General features: G+C 35.5%; 1 protein-coding gene across 1 annotated transcript; it reads right to left on the bottom strand.

Moving 5' to 3' along the window:
* Window positions 1–18,455: 18,455 nt before the first annotated feature.
* Window positions 18,456–18,954, bottom strand: GCK72_013053 (uncharacterized protein; the record flags this gene model as incomplete). Its single annotated transcript, XM_053729608.1, has 2 exons — window positions 18,456–18,707; window positions 18,907–18,954. 2 exons carry the CDS (start codon window positions 18,952–18,954, stop codon window positions 18,456–18,458), a joined length of 300 nt encoding a protein of 99 aa, XP_053584380.1.
* Between the last annotated feature and the right edge of the window lie 1,507 nt (window positions 18,955–20,461).

Below are 20,461 nucleotides of genomic sequence, written 5' to 3'. Positions count from 1 at the left end.
CCGGATAGACTCGTCGATCAGAGGATGTAGTAGTCTATAATACCCGAGCTGAAGGATACTTCAGTAGACGCGGGTTTGAATCCTCCCGGGTTAGAAATCTACAAAATTATAATTAAAATTCTTGAAAACAGGAGATTTTTTATCTTGAAATCCATAAAATTTTAATTGAAATTCCTAAAAAGAGGAGATTTTTTATGTAGAAATCCATGAAATTATGATTGAAATTCCTAAAAACAGGGTATTTTTTATGAAATTAACTTCCCCCACCATTCTTATCTGTGTCGGTACCGGATAGACTCGTCGATCAGAGGATGTAGTAGTCTATAATACCCGGGCTGAAGGATACTTCAGTAGACGTGGGTTTGAATCCTCCCGGGTTAGAAATCTACAAAATTATAATTAAAATTCCTGAAAACAGGAGATTTTTTATCTTGAAATCCATAAAATTATGATCAAATCTCCTAAAAACAGGAGATTTTTTATGTAGAAATCCATGAAATTATGATTGAAATTCCTAAAAACAGGGTATTTTTTATGAAATTAACTTCCCCCACCATTCTTATCTGTGTCGGTACCGGATAGACTCGTCGATCAGAGGATGTAGTAGTCTATAATACCCGGGCTGAAGGATACTTCAGTAGACGCGGGTTTGAATCCTCCCGGGTTAGAAATCTACAAAATTATAATTAAAATTCCTGAAAACAGGAGATTTTTTATCTTGAAATCCATAAAATTATGATTGAAATTCCTAAAAACAGGAGATTTTTTATCTAGAAATCCATGAAATTATGATTGAAATTCCTAAAAACAGGGTATTTTTTTTGAAATTAACTTCCCCCACCATTCTTATCTGTGTCGGTACCGGATAGACTCGTCGATCAGAGGATGTAGTAGTCTATAATACCCGGGCTGAAGGATACTTCAGTAGACGCGGGTTTGAATTCTCCCGGGTTAGAAATCAACAAAATTATGATTGAAATTCTTGAAAACAGGAGATTTTTTATCTTGAAATCCATAAAATTATGATCAAATCTCCTAAAAACAGGAGATTTTTTATCTAGAAATCCATGAAATTATGATTGAAATTCCTAAAAACAGGGTATTTTTTTTGAAATTAACTTCCCCCACCATTCTTATCTGTGTCGGTACCGGATAGACTCGTCGATCAGAGGATGTAGTAGTCTATAATACCCGGGCTGAAGGATACTTCAGTAGACGCGGGTTTGAATCCTCCGGGGTTAGAAATCAACAAAAGTATGATTGAAATTCTTGAAAACAGGAGATTTTTATCTTGAAATCCATAAAATTTTAATTAAAATTCCTAAAAACAGGAGATTTTTATCTTGAAATCCATAAAATTTTAATTGAAATTCCTAAAAACAGGAGATTTTTTATGTAGAAATCCATGAAATTATGATTGAAATTCCTAAAAACAGGGTATTTTTTTTGAAATTAACTTCCCCCACCATTCTTATCTGTGTCGGTACCGGATAGACTCGTCGATCAGAGGATGTAGTAGTCTATAATACCCGGGCTGAAGGATACTTCAGTAGACGCGGGTTTGAATCCTCCCGGGTTAGAAATCTACAAAATTATAATTAAAATTCCCAAAAACGGTTTTCTAAAATCCAGATTCCTTCAGGACAGAAAAAATCACTAAGAAAATTTGCAAACACATATTAGAAAAGGAGAGTTTTTAAAATTGTGATGTTACGGATTGGACTTCTTAACTAACAAAGTCTCCCAACAAGAGAAGAAAAATATAAGAAAAAGGGGTTATCAAGTTCCAGTTCTTCCACAAGATTATTTTGAAATAGAGAAATCATAGGAAAAAAGTTTAGAGTGCTAAATTCAATTTTCGTTCATTCTAACTTTCATATTCCACAAGGATAGAAAAAAAATTGAAAAATGTATAGAATTGTAATCTGAAAAGGAGGGATTTTACAATTGTGCTCTGCCGGAACGGACTGCTCAGCTAGCAAAAACTACAAACATACATGTTATATGCATACGGCCGAGAAATAGAAAAGAATTTGGATTCCCCGACTGATAGTTGACACTGAAAAATGGTCACTTTGTTCAATATGTTGCTAAGAGAATAAATGTGAACTCTACCAGAAAACCGAATATCTGCAGAGAACGATATAGTGAATGCCTTCATTTGATACTGTTATTTCAGATATTGCAATGGTAATGATAGCCTGAAATGATGATGATTGAAAATATTAATAACTATGGGAACTTTGAAATTATTTTAATCGTCACTCGGCAAATTAGGTTTTCTCCATAATGTCTCACATTGTTCGAAAAGATTTGCAATTTTATGTTCCATTTCGACATATTTCAGTGACTTCCCAAAACCTGGTTATTGTTTTTTTTTGCCTGAACAAGTTAAGTTGTGCTTAGAGCTTATGAGACCTTTCGGGTATGGGAAATCTGAAAAATTAGATATTTTGGATCCCGATTGTTCCAAAAATTGAATTAGAATACATTTTTTCTATTGTTTTTTGCTGTTTATCAGTATTGTTATGAGAGCCGCATATATCAATGTTTTTAATCTGATTCTTCTTCAATTTGCCTCCAACATGAGTAGCACCTCTGATAACCTTTTCTTGTGTCATCGGGCTTGTTACTAATCATTAAATTTTGGATGATGCACTCAGTTGTGTGCACACGGAGAGTTACAGTGTGTAGTATTTGGGCAGTAATGGAACTGAACTGTTAAACGATCTTGTTAAACGACTGTGACTCAAACTAAATATTTTATCTGACCTTAGTAACTTTGGATTGCGAGTTAAGAAGTCAGTGAATCCATTCTGGACAGTGTTGCAGTGAGTCAAGTTCCCTCAGACAAATGTGTCACGTGAAAAATTCACGTGACAAAAAACAACAGTTTCAGTAAAAATTTATAGTTTTAGCCTGGAAGACGGAATATTGATTCACGGTATCCAGAAAAATTACAAATTAACAAAAAACAGTTGTATCCAAATCGGTAAATTGAAAACTGTAAATATTTGAAATGAATTTATTGTAGCTTTTTGAGAGTATATGTTTCATAAAAGTTTAAAAAGACATGAGTGGATGTCTAGTTTTAGTAACACCTGGTCTCTTAGAACTCAAAAAAATTGTTTTATCATAAAGAACTGCAAAAGTGGTCGTCGAATTAGGAAAAGTATAATTTCGTCATGGATTTTATAATGTCGTCATTGTCTTCAGAACAGGATATGAGTCTAGCAATCAGATCACTGTTTCAGTAAAATCTAGTAATCAAGTGAAATCTTATGAACATCGGTAATACTACGACAAGAAAACTTAAAAACAGAAATAAGGAACCTATTCGAAAACGGTTGTACAGAACTCAATTGGAGCGGTAGTTAAAAAATCTGAAACATATTTTCAGTTTCATATCATTTTTATGATTACTTCATGACACGTTTTTTTATTGAGATGATGGCTTAAATGCTTCCAGTCGGTCCAGTCGAGTTCTGTCCGACCGCCGACCTATATGTCAATAAAAATATATATGTAGGTCGGTTATCAGTCGGTCGGGAATCGGCCGAATTGTTTTACAAAATGAGTACACATTTTTGATCCGAGCCGAGCCGGGCCGGCCCGATTTTTGACAAGTCTGGTGAAAATTATGATGTGCGCTCAAATGAGAATCATTCGAAACACTGAATTTTCCTTTAAAGAATACTGGTTGGAGACTAAGACGAGCTCACAAAGGATTCATGTTTCATGAAACTGGGATAATGTTTGAGAGTATGAACTATTCTGATATATTCTGATTATCACCTAGGAAATTTTCGGAGAATCATTCTCAGAGCCCATGAGCCCAAGTACCGTAAATTTGAGTAATAAGGGATAACTTAACACATGAAACACTGTTTCATGAGACATCAGTATTAGTTGAGTCGTATTTTGTTTGCTGGGCCATCGTCTGGGTTTGATTTGAAGTCACAGTGTCTATTGATTCCATTCGGATCAAAAGTCAATCATTTAGTTCGCAAAAGTGAGTTGGTCATTTTTATAAGAGCTTATATTTATGTTTTTGATTTACTTTAATATAAATTATAGATAACCTGTTTCTGATTGTTCTGATAAATGTTAACAAGACCGAATGTTCAAGAAGAACGTTTGAAATTTTAAAAAAACACGCACGAAAAACGACCGTGAGGAAATATGTGAGGAAGTCCAATCTATTGAGAATCATTAAAATATTTTATTGTTTTTTTTGCTAGATTCCGATTGAGGACTATGACGAGCTCACAAAGGATACCTGTTTCATGAATTGTGTTAATGTTAGAGAGAGATCACCATTCTAATCTTCTGAGTTATAGGTCTCAAAAAAACATAAATATCGAAAAGTTCCGAACCGATGTGAATAGCCTGTCATTCTTAAAACCAAAGAGCCCAAATAACTATGTTATAAAACAGTAAATATACAAATTCAGTAATAACAGAAAACTGCTGATTGGAAACTGTTATTAGTCTCTGTTTCATTCTCAACATATCAAAAGTTATAAAATCAGTTTTTTCAATAAACATTTTGGAAATCTGTTTCATGGAGGTCTGATTCGTACTGATTAAAACATTTCCAGTTAGTTCGTATCGATTTATTTGACTAAAATCTGACTCCAGATATCTAGCAACAACGTTGTAGTTAAATTAACGTTGAAATTTGGTTATTTAATGTTGTTTTATATAAACTGTTGATTGATTGAAGATTGATACTAACTTTACAAAAACCTGTTTCACGAATGGCTTATTCATTTTTCTTGAATTGACCTGCATTCCAATTGAATTAAAAGACTGAAACTCCGAAATCAAATTGGTTGTCCATTCAGTAAAAGATCAAAGTTATTGACTGAACTGTTGTTAGTGGTAAAAAAAAGAAACTGGTTCTGGTTATTTTTACAAAATTTTGATTGATTCTGACAGGCGTTTTTCCTCATCCATTACTGATACATTTTTGAATTTTGCCCTACTTTGAAGTTGTACTACGGGTGAATTATGGGAAAATGTGCAATATTAATTTTCAAAGGGGGAAATCTTGAAGAATCAATTTAAGTCACCGCACATTTCTGTGAGAAGTAAATGTACGCATAAGAAAATCAAAATTCAGACGAAAATGTTACAAAACAGAACAAATTCTTCAAAACAATAGAGTGGTCTTCTCTCTTCTAAACGTGATTTATTTCCCAAAAAATGGTTTTGATGCTCTTGTCGGTGTTTCGATGCAATTTTTTAAAGATCTTCAACACTGATTGAAATTCCATCACTTTCAATTAAAAGAGGATGATTAACACATACGTATTGTCAGGGGGCGATAGGGAAGAAGAGCAGGAAGTAGCACACGCCCCTTTAGGTGAAGCGCCAAGAAGAGAGGACGCAGAGAAAAGGAAGGGCGCAGAGAAATGTGAGGACGCCGACTAGTCAGTCGGGCTCCATGCACCGATCATGGATGGTGACCGAGAGACCACCTCCTCGGTCCCATCCTTTTTATTCATATACCTTTCCTTGTATATTTACTCGCTTATATATATTTAATCCTTATTTATCTTTCTTAATAAACGCCCTTTATTATACTTGTGTACTGTTATGTATATGTATATGAAGACCGCCGCCTAGACCCCACCAGAGGTCTAGGCCCCGGTCCCCCACAGACTGGAAGACATGATCCCACCGAGGAACATGTAACAGTATGTTCATAAAGTAATTCATAGCTGACTCAAAACCAAAAGAGTGGAAAGTTTAGTTTCTGCTTCATCAAACTCGGATATTTGATGAATAATTTGATTTCCAATGGATGAGATAGTACATGTGTGTATATCTGGTTCAAATTCCGCTTGTTATTAACTGATGAAGTCGTGGTCTACATTTCAGTTACTTCAGAACTCACAGTCGATGACTCTAAAATTTCCAGAAAACTTGATCGAGGATCAACAACACTATCGCTACTGACATTATGACACCACTGGTATTATAACAGCTTCATGAAACTGTAGGTCTGATTTTTGTTTTCTTGTGAAAATTGTCATTCCGTCTCCGAGTCCGGGCTCACTTTCAATGGCCACGGACCAGAAATCAACAGAACATCTATTGTTCCGAAATCTATTGAAAATCCAAAAGGTAAAAAGTTCGGTTGAGAAATTTAAAAACACCGTTTCAGTGAGAGCTTATTCTTGTCAGCTGAAATATTTTAGTAGTCCCTCTCTCAGTAATACGTATCGACATAATTGTATGGTCTGGCGTCGAGATTTTCGAGCAGGTTTCCTAGTAATAACTGCCTATCTGACAATGGTTGATCGATGTTAGGAACCAAAATCTCTTTAAATTTGCCGGAGCGAGAGAAAAAGTAACTGATGTATTTCCCAGTTTCATGAAACACTTATCCACCATTAAGTAATTGTTTTGAACAATTGGCAACACTTCGAAGTTTTCAAAAATATCAAAACGTGAACTATCAACGAAAAAATTTACTGTATCACCAGTAGAATATCAAAATCAGTGTAATTCAAAAATAATTCTTGTCCGTTTTCCAGACAGTATGATAACATTCAGGTCTCAGTTTTGATCTAGTTACATTTACAACTTAATCTGATTCACACCATGTAGGAGAAAATGAGTGAGATACGTAGTGGTTTCTGCATTTATAAAAACAATAATCAACCTGGTCGAAAAGATTCCGTTTCATTATTTCATTATTTCAGTATTCAAGGAAAGTGCTTATTATATCTAACAGCTACAAAACAGAATAAAACTTTGGAAAGTGCTTAATGTTTTGAAGGTAGCAATGAGACATACAGTATTCTTTCAAGGTTCAATCATCATTAAGTATTTTATTTTTACAAAAAATTGAATTCCATGAAAGATGGTTGAATAATAGTATAGGAATTAAAATCGAATAGAACAAGGTACATGTTCCCTGCTGTTTCATGACCAGGCTTTGTCAACACTGTATAACAGAAATATGATTTATCGAATTTTGAGTAAAGTTTGAATATGATTTGAAGTTTCATAAAAGTCTCAAAGATAGGTTAATTATGAGTTGGGAGTTGCGTTGTGTAACTGATAGAGCTCGAATGTTTGCAGTTCCAACACATCCAAGTTTAATTTATTTTACTTTTTTCATCATTTCCCAGATATTGGTTCCTATTTCGTCGAGGTGTATTGATATTCACGGGATAGTAACGTACAGTTCCGCACGGATTAGCTCTAAAAAGCCCAACAACTATTTTTAAAAGCACAGTAAATTGGAGTCAGAATTAACAATCGCAATTCAAATATTCGAGAGAAGAGGAGTATTTTGAGCACCAAAAGGGTTGTGCCCTATTGAATTAATATAAATTATGACCGTGAAAAAATGGCTAATGAAGATGCACAAAGTGTTGAAAATAGAATACAGTTCGAGAAGATTTCGAGTAGAGGAAATGGTGAACAGAAAAAAAGAGTTTGAACCTGATACCATGAAAAAAAACTACTGAAATGACATGAAAAGAGGAAGTGAAACAGTATGCGAATGTGAATTTATGGATAATTAACCGGAATCTAAAAATTTCAAAAGTTTGCAGTTTCACCACATTTTCAAAAAAAACATAAGAGTTTCCTATTTTAGTTAACGTCTAACATAGATTAATACAGTAGCGAGCATAGGTGAGGGCAGATTCATACTTTCATGTGTATCTCTGCTGAATCGTGTCCGTTTTGCATAAATTTTTTTTTGACAGATAGCTGAACGATCCAGTAACAAGAAAATAAGTTTTTTGTAAAAGTTTCAGTTTTGATTTTTTTCAATAATTGATTTTTCTTGTTCGTGATTTGAAAATTCGAAAAAAAACTTTTTATTTTTCTCTTGGAGTTATTGAGTTTTTAATGTCAAAATGATGGAACATGTTCAAATAAACAAAAAATCATGTTGAATTAGTTTCTTAGTTCCTGAGCATCGTGCTAGAGCTCCAGAAGTCAAAAGTAGCGTCCTCGGAAAAACTTTCATAACTTATCAAAAAATTAGCCAAATTAGCCAAAACATGTACCAAAAGACGTGTTTTGAGTTCTTCTACAAACCAACATCAAAAAATCAAGTTTTAGAAAAAATAATTTTCCAAATTTTTTTCACTCAAAAATTTTTCATTCCAATTTTTTCCTGGATTTCCGATATTTTCTAGCTATAAAACGAACATACGTTTCAAATACTGCATACAAAGTGCTTTATCACAAATAATAAAACACATGTTTGTGTTTTTTGTTCGTTTTATAGCCAGAAAATATCGGAAATCCAGGAAAAATTGGAATGAAAAAATTTTGAGTGAAAAAAATTTGGAAAATTATTTTTTCTAAAATTTTGATTTTTTGATGTTGGTTTGTATAAGAACTCAAAACACGTCTTTTGGTACATGTTTTGGCTAATTTGGATAATTTTTTGATGAGTTATGAAAGTTTTTCCGAGGACGCCACTTTTGACTTCTGGAGCTCTAGCACGATGCTCAGGAACTAAGAAACTAATTCAACATAATTTTTAGCTTATTTGAGGATTTTCCATCATTTTGACATTAAAAACTCAATAACTCCAAGAGAAAAATAAAAAGTTTTTTTTCGAATTATCAAATCAAGATCAGGAAAAATCGATTATTGAAAAAAATCAAAACTGAAACTTTTACAAAAAAACTTATTTTCTTGTTACTGGATCGTTCAGCTATCTGTCAAAAAAAAGATTATGCAAAACGGACACGATTCAGCAGAGATACACATGAAAGTATGAATCTGCCCTCACCTATGCTCGCTACTGTACATTCTTTCTTCACAATACATATTGGTGTGTTCGAATGTTTTTTGGTTTTTGGCCACTGTTTCAAGGAAGTCTCTTGATATTCACGGTACAGTTACGTATAGTTCGGCAGGAGTTGGTGTTTTAAACCTCAATAACTGTTTTCAAAAGCAAAATAAATTGTAGTCTGAATTAACAATCATTCGAATATTTTGATTGAATTAATATAAATTATGACCGTGAAAAAATAAATAGACCATAAAACAGTAAAAGGTGTTGAACATTTAATAAAGTTTGAGAAGATTTTGAATAGAGGAAATGGTGAAAAGAAAGAACCTAAAGAACTTGAACTGAATTTACCTAGACTATGATCGTCTAAATGTTGGAAGTGAAAAAGTATGCAAATGGGATTTTGTGGAAGATCAACCGGAATCTAAAAATTTCAAAAATTTGCGGTTCCAACGCATTTTCATGACAGTTTTCATTCTTATTCCAGACTCATTCTGAGCAATATGCACACTAATTCATTGCTACGATCACTTTTACTTGCAACAGGCCGGTGCTGGGCCGGACTAGGTGGGTTGATTTAACATTTTTCACTCGATAAAAGGTGTACATAGGATTTTTGACTATTTTTTATTAAAAAAATCAAAAAAAGTTGTTAAAAAATGAGTACCCATTTTTGAATCCGGGCCGACCAGGACCGGAGCTGGAAATTTGATTGATTACACCATACTTGCAACGGGCCGGGCCGGCCCGAGTCACAGTAAAAAAATTTGAAATTTTATATTTTTTTGAAAATTTTTTTGATTTTTTCGCAAAAAAGTCGAATTTTCGACTATGTTTTTACATATCGATAAAACTCAAGTGTACATAGGATTTTTGACTATTTCGAAAAATTTTGTGAAAAAATTGTGCTCATTTTTTGACTCCGGGCCGACCGGGCCGGGCCGGTATTTTGCAAGTATGGATTACACCTTTGGTTCGTATTCATTTCTATCCAAATGTTAAAGTAAATATGTCTCGCTAGAATTTTGGGAATTTGCTCAAACGTCTCTTCACAGTTAATAGTTCGCACTGTTTCTTTGATGCCGACTACTGCTTCGAGGAGCTCTAATCATATCATCGGTAGGTTATTTGGACAGTAAAAGTCGCTGCCAAGAAAATCAGTGAATTATACAACAGATTGTTTGCATTGGATATTAATTAAACTTTAGCTGTGTGTTCATTTTCATTTACGAGAATATTAGTTAAACTGAGGGGTCGAATTTAGTTCTGCGCAGATTAAAATCCCGCGTTTTGATATCATCTTGTAATTTATTCAAAACAGTTGCAAAATGTTCAAAATATCAATGTTTCAATGTGGTCTTATCAAAAATTCCTCCGTTTTTACATTTACTACCAAAATTGAAATGAGCAACATGTCAAAAAGTGCATGCATTCATTAGCCCAGAGGAAAAAACAGTTTTGCTCAAAGAAAACTATTCAATAAAACAAAAGAAGAAGTAACAAGAACGTTTTGGAACGGGAAGTCAAAAAAAAAAGTTCGAATGGAGATGAGATCTCTTGGGAGAAGTCTCCGCATATCCATCAGGAAACAATGAATTATTTTTTGCTGCGGGTGTCATTTTTTCTCTCTTTCTCTCTCAGAGCCACTTTTTTGTCATACATTTTTTAGCTGAAGCTCAGATTGAAAATTTATCAGAAGAACCAGAAAAGTACAAAATTTCAGAACAATGTGAAACTGAAAAATATGTATTTGTACTACAAAATGTGTAAAATACATTCTGGAAAATGTGAGGAAAAAAAACGCATGGAAGCGTATCCAAGGGAGCATCCGAGTCAAGAGAAAAGAAAACAAGAAGACAGAGAACAATCGGAGTCAGAAGGAGGAGGAGGAGGAGACCAAAAATAAGATATTTTGATGCCATTGTGTAGTTTTTTTTGGCAAGAAAAGGGGGAGGAAGGAGTGGTCAAGTTTTGGGAGAATGGGGTGGAAAAAGGGGGATGGGTTCGAGTTGTTGGGATTTTTGGAATGAGTTCATCGTACGTTGGAAGTTTGATGAGTAACCTATAGGTGCAAGCTCGGAAAGATATGGCTGCCAGAAACTGTGATCAAGAATGGGCGTATCTCGATTTTTCACAGCAATAATTCCCTGACTTTCGGTGAATAAGCAATTTTACTCATATAATATTTCAGAACCTTATTATGAGCATAAGCCACACCCATAGATTGTTGCAAATGTGGTTCAACTAATAGGAATAATGTTATCGAACTGAAGTTCTACGTTTTTAGACAAGTCTTTGTGGAACTTGGGAAACAGAAACTGCGATTTTTACTGACTTGTATTATAAACATACCAGAGCTGTGCGGAATTCCTTCTTTCGACTTCCTTCTTTCTTCTTCCGGGCCTTTTTTCACTTCCTTTTTCCTTCTTCCCTCTTCCTTTTTAAAAATTTCACTTCCTTCTTCCTTGTTCCTTCTTCCTTTTCAAACATTTTATTTCCTTCTTCCTTGTTCCTTCTTCCGTTGAAAAGTTTACTAAAATTTTGTAATTTTCGACGGAATTTTGGCGGAATTTTGGTGGTTTTTGACGAAATTTTGTATGAAACAACATCAAAATTCGTTTTCAGAGATGACTAGAAAAAAGTTTCCTCAAATTTGTCATTTTCAAAATTAACTTCCGATTTCCCGGTCCGGAACCCAACTTCCTCCTTTCTTCCTTCTTCCTGTCAATGATTTGGCAGCTCATTCTCTAAACCTTGTAAAACTGTTTTCTCTCAAAATGAAACGATGAAATCTGACACAAAATGCGGTATTCGAATCAGCGAACATTAAAGACTGTTACGAAAAGTAAAATCCTATCATGAAAATTGAGCACTATAAAATCTTTACTTTTAACAAACGCAAACGGCTGTATGTTTGTGTGTCTGTCGCCGATCCTACCGCCCTTCCAACTGAACCGATTTTCTTCGAATTTGGACCAAAAGATCAGAAATTTTCTCTTAATGATGCCCGTCTTTTTCTTTTTTCAAAATTCTCAAAATTACGCCTTCTGGATCAAAAATACTGCTTTTCAAGCCAAACTCGAAGAGAGAAAAGGGGGAGGCGGTCGGCAAAACCAGTGAAACGTCGGCTGCTCGCTTTCCTCTTCACAGAGCTGCGCATATTCAGTGCCGCGTGGATAAACGGGAACGCGCCGACCGTCCGATCTGGCAAGTTAAGCGACGTTGACTACAGTTAGTTGGTTCGACTCCAGACTCAAAAGAAAAGCGGTTAAATGCAACTTTAACTTTTTTCTCTTTGTGGCCAGTGCCGTCCGTTTTCGGATTGATCCACGTCATAAAAAGTTGTGGGCCGTTTTCTAAAAAGTGACGACGTGAAGGATTTTTTGATATCATCGGATTCAGAAAAACTAGAGGAATCCAAACGTGTCGTCCGTTTTCGGATTGGTCCACGTCATAAAAAGTTATGCGCCGTTTTCTAAAAAGTGACGACGTGAAGGATTTTTTGATATCATCTGATTCAGAAAAACTAGAGGAATCCAAACGTGTCGTCCGTTTTCGGATTGGTCCACGTCATAAAAAGTTATGGGCCGTTTTCTAAAAAGTGACGACGTGAAGGATTTTTCGATATCATCGGATTCAGAAAAACTAGAGGAATCCAAACGTGTCGTCCGTTTCCGGGTAATTCACTGTAACACCCAGAAGGGTGGTGTTGAGAAGGAGGTTTAGTCGCCGTTAGGCGACGTGAACCGACTGGTTATTAGTAAAGATAGACGCGATTTTTGAAAAAACGAATTCTCTATGTCTTCATCAAATCAGAGCTTGATGATGAGCACAACTCGACTCGCGAAGTGGAGTCAGTATTTCCAAGATCATAAACCTCAAACTTGTGAACTGAGTGAAACTGAAAAATATTTTGAAATGATTGACTGAATTTTGTAACATGGAATGGGAGTCGGAATAAAATTTCCAGAATTATTTTGGAATATTGTACTATTATGACGAATTGTTAGTTATCAAAGAACCATACTTGTCAAATGACGGGCCGGGCTTGAAAAGCTTCTGCCCGGGCCCGGCCCGTCTTGTCAGGGATATGGGATTTTAAAGAAAAAATTTTAATTTTTTTTCAATTTTCAATTTTTCATGCGGAAAAACTGACAAAAAGACACTCATATTATTCTATGAGAAAAGTCTGAGTTCATCTTAGTACACCTTTAATCAAATTTGGAAAAAAATTGAAAAAAAATTCCACCCAAAAAGACGGGCCGGGCCTGAAGTTTTGAAAAAAAAGCCCGGCCCGGCCCTTGACAAGTATGCAAAGAACTACCACTTTGAAGATTTTCCGAGTTGAAAACAATTATCAATAACACATTTCGATTCAATTTTGAAAAAAACAGGAAACAATGGGGATGAAGCACTGTGCATATATTTATTAGGGATTTTTTTTAATTATAATGAAACAGAAATGAAAAGGTTTTTTGACTAACTTCGACCGTTGTCGGTATATGGTTCAGTGCAACATTCCTGATAGTTTAGTGCTGACCGATTATCCGATCTGTCAGGGTGCATATGTCCATGAAAATAAATTGTCCTTATATAAACGTGACAAGGTAGTCAAAGAAAATGATGAGGGCGTTGTTTGTACACTAAAAATCATTATCTTCTTCTCTTTCTTATGACTTAAATATTTAATAGGGCGCATCTTAGAAAGACAAGATGATCGTTTTGAGGAATAAATGAATTAGGAAATGAACGATATATTTTGATCCTGGTCGGTTATCCGATGTGACTAGGGAGGAATATTCTTAGAAAATAAAACGTGAATTTTTCAGTTTCTCAATTGTTCCTAATGTTTTGGGCCTGTGCCATAATCCAATACGTCGACGACACAATCCAATACGACGACACAAAAAATGCGTTTCTATGCAAACGTGACAAGGACGTTTGTAGAAAACAATGTTCTGATGTGTACTTTTTACACTGACAATCATTATCTTCTTCTCTTTCTTATGACTCAAATACCGTATTTAATAAGGCGTATCTTAGAAGGACATTTTGAGGAATAAATGAATTAGGAAGCGAACGAAATTGGTTTTCGATTTTAACCTCAGAAGCCCACTCGCTGTTCCTTTCAGTTCTTCTTTTTTCCTTTTCTGTAGATTTTATTCAAAAGAAGCTAAATGTACTGAAGTAATATAAAATCGATTCAAGTTGAGAGGAGCAGTGAAACAGAAAACAGAGTAAGAAAATATGATTTTTAGATTTGGAATATCAAGATTTCACAAACTTTCACTCAAAAGTTTTAAACCACAAGAAAGTTAGGATCGTGCGAGGGAGTTTCGAGCCACTTTCTTAAATCTTCGGATATAGCACAATTTAAAAGCCAACAGAGGTTGAGATGTAAGTTTTCATCCCGTAAACATGAATAGGCCACCAGAAACATATCGAAATCAAAGTTTCCCAATTTCAAAGGGTTTCGAAAGTTTCTTTGATATTTTTCACTGTTTCAAGGAAGTCTGATAATACTGACGGTGTTTCGTGGTATATGTAATACACATTCGGTTTGATTGGAAATACTATGAAGCAACTGTTTCTTGAGCGAAAACAAATTCAAGTAATTGTTCGGGGTTGGTAACCAGATTTTTATTTACTGTTCCATAATCTTGAAAAATCTTTTGAAAAATAAAGATTTTTCAGTCGTTTAAACGTAATTATGAATTTCTAAAAATGATTGTGGTTTGAAGAAGAAATACAATTCATGACAGATGTTTGTGGTCTCCTTGGAAAATACTTCTGTTACTTTTACATTTACATCCGCATTAAAAAACAACGCATATAAAAGTACATGCATTCGTTGAAACACGTCTAGATTCCAGACTGGGAGTCTCGACGTTATTTGGAAAAGTTACCGTTATTCACGTTCTTTTAAAGCTTTTCTTATGATTTCTTTTTAGTTTCGTTTTCTTCTAGAGTTTCAGTTCTGTGCTGTTTCCAAAAAAATGTTCAGGTTCAAAAAGGCTACAAGAACATTTTCCTACGTTTATTAGGATCAGTATGCCTCTTTATTTTTACAAAGAAAGCTCGAAAATCATATGAAGAACTATACTTACTTTTGATCAGCCAGATCATTTATTTTCTGCAATGAAAATCAGATTGTCTATGGTGAATCACAGTCAGATTTTGCTATTTTCTTCAGCAATGGAACCTTCCCTCTTTTATAAAATTTATAAAGGATTCTCGCTCAAACGATGAATGCTGAGATAGTTTCGGGTTCATTGGCTGAAATTTATTGCATGAAAATTCCCAACCACCATCCGTTTTAAAGCTCCATCTAATGTTCTAGAAGAAAGAATTTTAATGAACATTTCATTTCTTTTCAGGTGTGATTCATGTGTCTCTACTAGAATCCGATTCCTATGTAGACAATTCTCATTAAGCCGAGAAGGTGTGAACGAGTAAATCAATAATAACAAAAGTGAGGATGACGGCCTGTGTTCTTATTGTTATACTCTGTCATAAACATTCACACCTGTCACTTATCATCCTGGGAAATCGGCAAGACGATGGCAAACAGGACACGCCCCCAGTCTCAATGAGGTCAGACTAGTGGAATACAGTCAGTTGTCCCTTTTACTCCCGCACCGAGCAGTCCTCTCTTTTTGGCCTCTCTCTGTTTCTCATCGTATTCGATCTACCTGTGTTCCCAATATCCTTTTTCATTTCTCCCTCAATTCACCTCTTCCTTCGAGTTTATCAAATTTGTACGGTTGGCACTGTGTGCTCTTCTAAATAATTCTTTAAAGTCGCTTAAGCTTCTAGACTCACCTCCGTGCGTCACTGAGTTGCTGCTTTGACCTACGGGCGCGCGCGCATTTCTCGTCGTTAATATTGTCAATTTCACTTTTAAATGAAGAATTTCGGCACTCTTGGGAGCTGGCGGAGGCACAATAGGTGCTCTGTTCTTCTCGTTAGTAGATTTGTATCTCTTGCTTTGGTTTTTAGACCATTTTTATAGTTTTCTTAGGTTTATTATGCATTTTTAGACGGTTGGCTTGAAATAAATTGATTATTTCATCAAAAAGTTTTGTTTTGTTAGTCTTTCCTTCGGGCTATCAGGCAGACTCCCCGGACTCTTTTAATTAATGTCTTAGTTTTTCGAAGAGCAACTATTCCCTGACCCCAATTATTGATTCCTACTGCAGTAGTTTGAGTAAATAACAGATGTCTATCTCCAATGTTGACATGTCAACTAATTCACACGTTGTCTCTTCCGGTCTATTGTCCGGTACGTTTTTCTTCACATATTACCATCTGCCACTTTATCTTCTCGTGAAATCAGGCCAACAGACCCCGCCCTCTTGCGCGCAACTGCTAATAGACCAGTGCTCAGTCATTCTCCCCTCATTCCGTTCTACAACAAAGTCTTTCTAGGTTTTCGATTTTTGTTCTATAGCTTATAGTTTCCCAACACTTATTATCGTATATCTTTTTAATGTTATGCAATTTATGTTGAATTCAACTATTTATATTTCAGCATCGCGTGACAAGCTGATGGCCTGCACATGGACGAATGGGAGACCAAATGGAGGAAATGGAAATGGTGACCGAGACGAATCGATGACTGCCCTGAAGGGGAAAGTTGCACACAAAAGGACTCGGAAATTGGTAAGTTATTAACTTCCCCCACCATTCTTATCTGTGTCGGTACCGGATAGACTCGTCGATCAGAGGATGTAGTAGTCTATAATACCCGGGCTGAAGGATACTTCAGTAGACGCGGGTTTGAATCCTCCCGGGTTAGAAATCAATAAAATTATGTTTAAAATTCTTAAAAACAGGGTAATTTTGATGAAATTAACTTCCCCCACCATTCTTATCTGTGTCGGTACCAGATAGACTCGTCGATCAGACGATGTAGTAGTCTATAATACCCGGGCTGAAGGTTACTTCAGTAGACGCGGGTTTGAATCCTCCCGGGTTAGAAATCAACAAAATTATGATTGAAATTCCTAAAAACAGGACATTTTGTATCTAGAAATCAATAAAATTATAATGGAAATTCTTAAAAACAGGGTATTTTTGATGAAATTAACTTCCCCCACCATTCTTATCTGTGTCGGTACCGGATAGACTCGTCGATCAGAGGATGTAGTAGTCTATAATACCCGGGCTGAAGGTTACTTCAGTAGACGCGGGTTTGAATCCTCCCGGGTTAGAAATCAACAAAATTATGATTGAAATTCCTAAAAACAGGACATTTTGTATCTAGAAATCAATAAAATTATAATGGAAATTCTTAAAAACAGGGTATTTTTGATGAAATTAACTTCCCCCACCATTCTTATCTGTGTCGGTACCGGATAGACTCGTCGATCAGAGGATGTAGTAGTCTATAATACCCGGGCTGAAGGTTACTTCAGTAGACGCGGGTTTGAATCCTCCCGGGTTAGAAATCAACAAAATTATGATTGAAATTCCTAAAAACAGGACATTTTGTATCTAGAAATCAATAAAATTATAATGGAAATTCCTAAAAACAGGGTACTTTTTATGAAATTAACTTCCCCCACCATTCTTATCTGTGTCGGTACCGGATAGACTCATCGATCAGAGGATGTAGTATATGTTTCATGAAAGTTTGAAAAGACATGAACAAATGTCTAGTTTCAATAATGATGAATCTCTTAGAATTCAAATTAAACTTTTTTTTTTATCGTAAAGAACTGCAAAAGTGGTCGTCGGAATCAGGTAAAGTACAATGTTTTCATTTATTTTTACAATGCAGGTGTCTTCAGAACAGGATGTGAAGCTAGTTTCAAAAAATATAATCACCTTTTCAGTAAAATCTAATAATCAGGTGAAATCTAATAATAATAATTATAGGTAAGGGCTCATTTTGAACACTACGGCAGTTGCGTTTAAAAAGCAGAAATTGAAACCTATTCGAAAACTATTGTGCTGAATTTACCAACGCGTGAAATTGATTTTCTGCTTCATATCATTTTCATGACTACTTCCTGAAACATTTGTTCATTGTGTTTGTTCATTTGTGTTCAGTATTATTTTCAAAATTAAGATGAACAATACATATAAATCGATGTGGTGAAAAGAAGTGTTGTCAATACACTACGCAAAATACTGTATCATAGATATATGATAAAATTTAATTATTTGTTTTTTTAATGACCCAATGTTGGTGTAAAAGACATTGTCAAAATACAGTTTCATGATCAGAGTGTGAAAAAATGATAGAACAACCTTCCGCTTTGAATACAGTGTTCATTTGACCAATTATGATATTTATCAAGTGAATTCGTGATGAGCGGTATCTACACAGAGTTGTATCTTTTTTTTTGAGTTCTGAAGGACGACGGCATAAAAATGCCAACTTTTTGATGCTAGCAAATTTATAACAATCGGCATGGATGAGCTACAATCAAGAATCTCGGAGCGACTAATTTTGATAGATGGGTTTTGGAAATTTAGATATTTTCAGTTTTTTTTTAAATTGCAGTTTCTGAATACTGTTAAATTGATCATAATTGAGTAAGAATTGTTGCATCATCATGGTTATAACCGTCACTTGTAATTCCTTTTCAATCCACTTTTATTGCGATTTTTTTTGTTATCAAGAGAGACCACAACTTCATAAAACAATCAAACACGCTTTCAAACAATTCATTTATTTCGACAAAACAGCCCCATTCGCCAACATATTTCCGAATAAATTGCCCAATGAATACGGTGGAGTGTCCACATTTGCATTCCGACAGTATACCTTCGCCTTCTTATTCAATGACATCATCTCGGTTTGACCAGTTGCACTCATATCAGTCACTATTTTATTCACCATCAGATATCTCTGTCGTTTTGGAATATAATAGAAACTTGGTTGACTTGTCAGTGACTTTATTTCAGAGTAGGCGGTGCGGACCTGGAACGAAAATTAATCGGGAATTATTAATATATTTAAAAATTGCGCTAAAACTATTCGGGGAAACTAAAAAGTGAAATATTAAAAACTGTCAATAAGAAGTTTAAAATTTGTACATTTTCACATGCAGCTTATTTTCAAACTATTTTTAAATACGCTAGTGGATTCTATCCTATTTACATTCTATAAAAAAACTCACTGAAACAGAGGCATCTGCCAGCAATCCTTTAATGTACTCCTGTGCCATTGTGATATTCGAAATTGCCACGTTGGTGAAGGACTGAAATCGAACAATTGGATTATTAGCGTGAAATAAAATATGATAATAGATAAAAAGTCGGTGAAACAAAAATGTTGTGTTTCAGTAAAGTAAAAAATATATCCATATTTGAATTATATAATGTTGTCAACTATTTCCCCAAAGACAAAATTGTCGACAACTGAAAGGCTGAATGATGAGCCCCACATGGTTTTCCCCGCAAAACTAGGCTCATCATCGCCTTACTAATCTCTTATTTCAATATTGTTCCAATCTGTTCACTAATTCACTTTATTTCTCTCTTTTCAATCACCTGTTATCAGGAATATTCAATTAATTCTAATTTGAATTACCGCTCTAAACCCGTTGAGTCAGCAAACGCGCTCCACTCAGCCGCGAGCGGTCGCGTAGCGGCCGCCGCGCCTCCTCATTGCTCAGTCTAAATTGACGAGTGGTGGCTCTCTTCCGGTCGTCCGGTAACGTGACGAGTGTGAAAGTGTCGGCTAAATAGATCCTATCATTTTCCGGACTATTTTAGCCCATTTATGCGCTACTGACGCTTGGGAGAGTGAATAATCGCCCCTTTTAGGCCTTTTAGGCCATTTGCAAGCGATCCGCGGTTGTGACCGCTCTCTTGTCTACTTTTCGACCCGCGGCACACCCAGCAGGACGCTTAACTAAATATTGAATTATACTAACTAAATCTATCGTAATAAATGGGTCAATGTCTTAAAACTGTGTTCTGTTGTTGCACCGCTCATCCTCACATTATTAGCCGTTACATCTGACACTTTCAACCAGTTTGGGAAGATTTTCTCAGGAGCGGGTCTGTCTCCGACCGCATTTAAGGCCCGCCTCCACATGGTGCATAACGACCGTTCATTCTTGTAATGATTGGCCAGTGACCCGCCGCTCTCTTTAATTTATCGATTTTCTTATATTTTTCTCAGAGCTGTTTCGGAGTAGTCGTTTTTTGTGTCCATTGTGATGCAAAACTCCAAGAAACAAGCCGGGAATCGCTCAATTTGGACTATTTTACGTCTATGAGCAATAATCGATACGAGAGCGGCGCTAACTGTAAAAAGAACCGAGTCGGCTTCCCTTTCGGTAAATGTCAGGCTAGTGAGTAGCGATAGTGGCATCAGAATACTCTGATCCATCAAAAACGAAAAAATTTAGTAAAATTGCGAAAATTTCTCGTCATTCTCTCTTTTATTCGTTATAATCCGTTTATATGCTGTCTAGTTTTTCATCCGCGGCTGAATTTTCTTCAAATCTCGAGGACTCTAATGTCACAGAGGAAGAATCCGTAGTCGAAGAGCTGAAAAATGAGCTAGCAGCAGTGACGAAGGCAATATGCAATTTCCAGAAGCCGTCGCGAGCTTAATTTCGTAAATAATTCCATTCGACTCGTGTTTTCCCCGTGGAATTCTGCGAAAAATGGTTGAAATTAAGCTGAGAACACGATAAATCGATCAGGTGGCGCCTGTGAGAG

Source organism: Caenorhabditis remanei, chromosome IV (genome assembly GCF_010183535.1).
Source record: "Caenorhabditis remanei strain PX506 chromosome IV, whole genome shotgun sequence".
NCBI classification, from domain to species: Eukaryota; Metazoa; Nematoda; class Chromadorea; order Rhabditida; family Rhabditidae; genus Caenorhabditis; species Caenorhabditis remanei.
The sequence above is the reverse complement of the archived record's forward strand: the minus strand, read 5'-3'. Positions and strand labels throughout refer to the sequence as shown.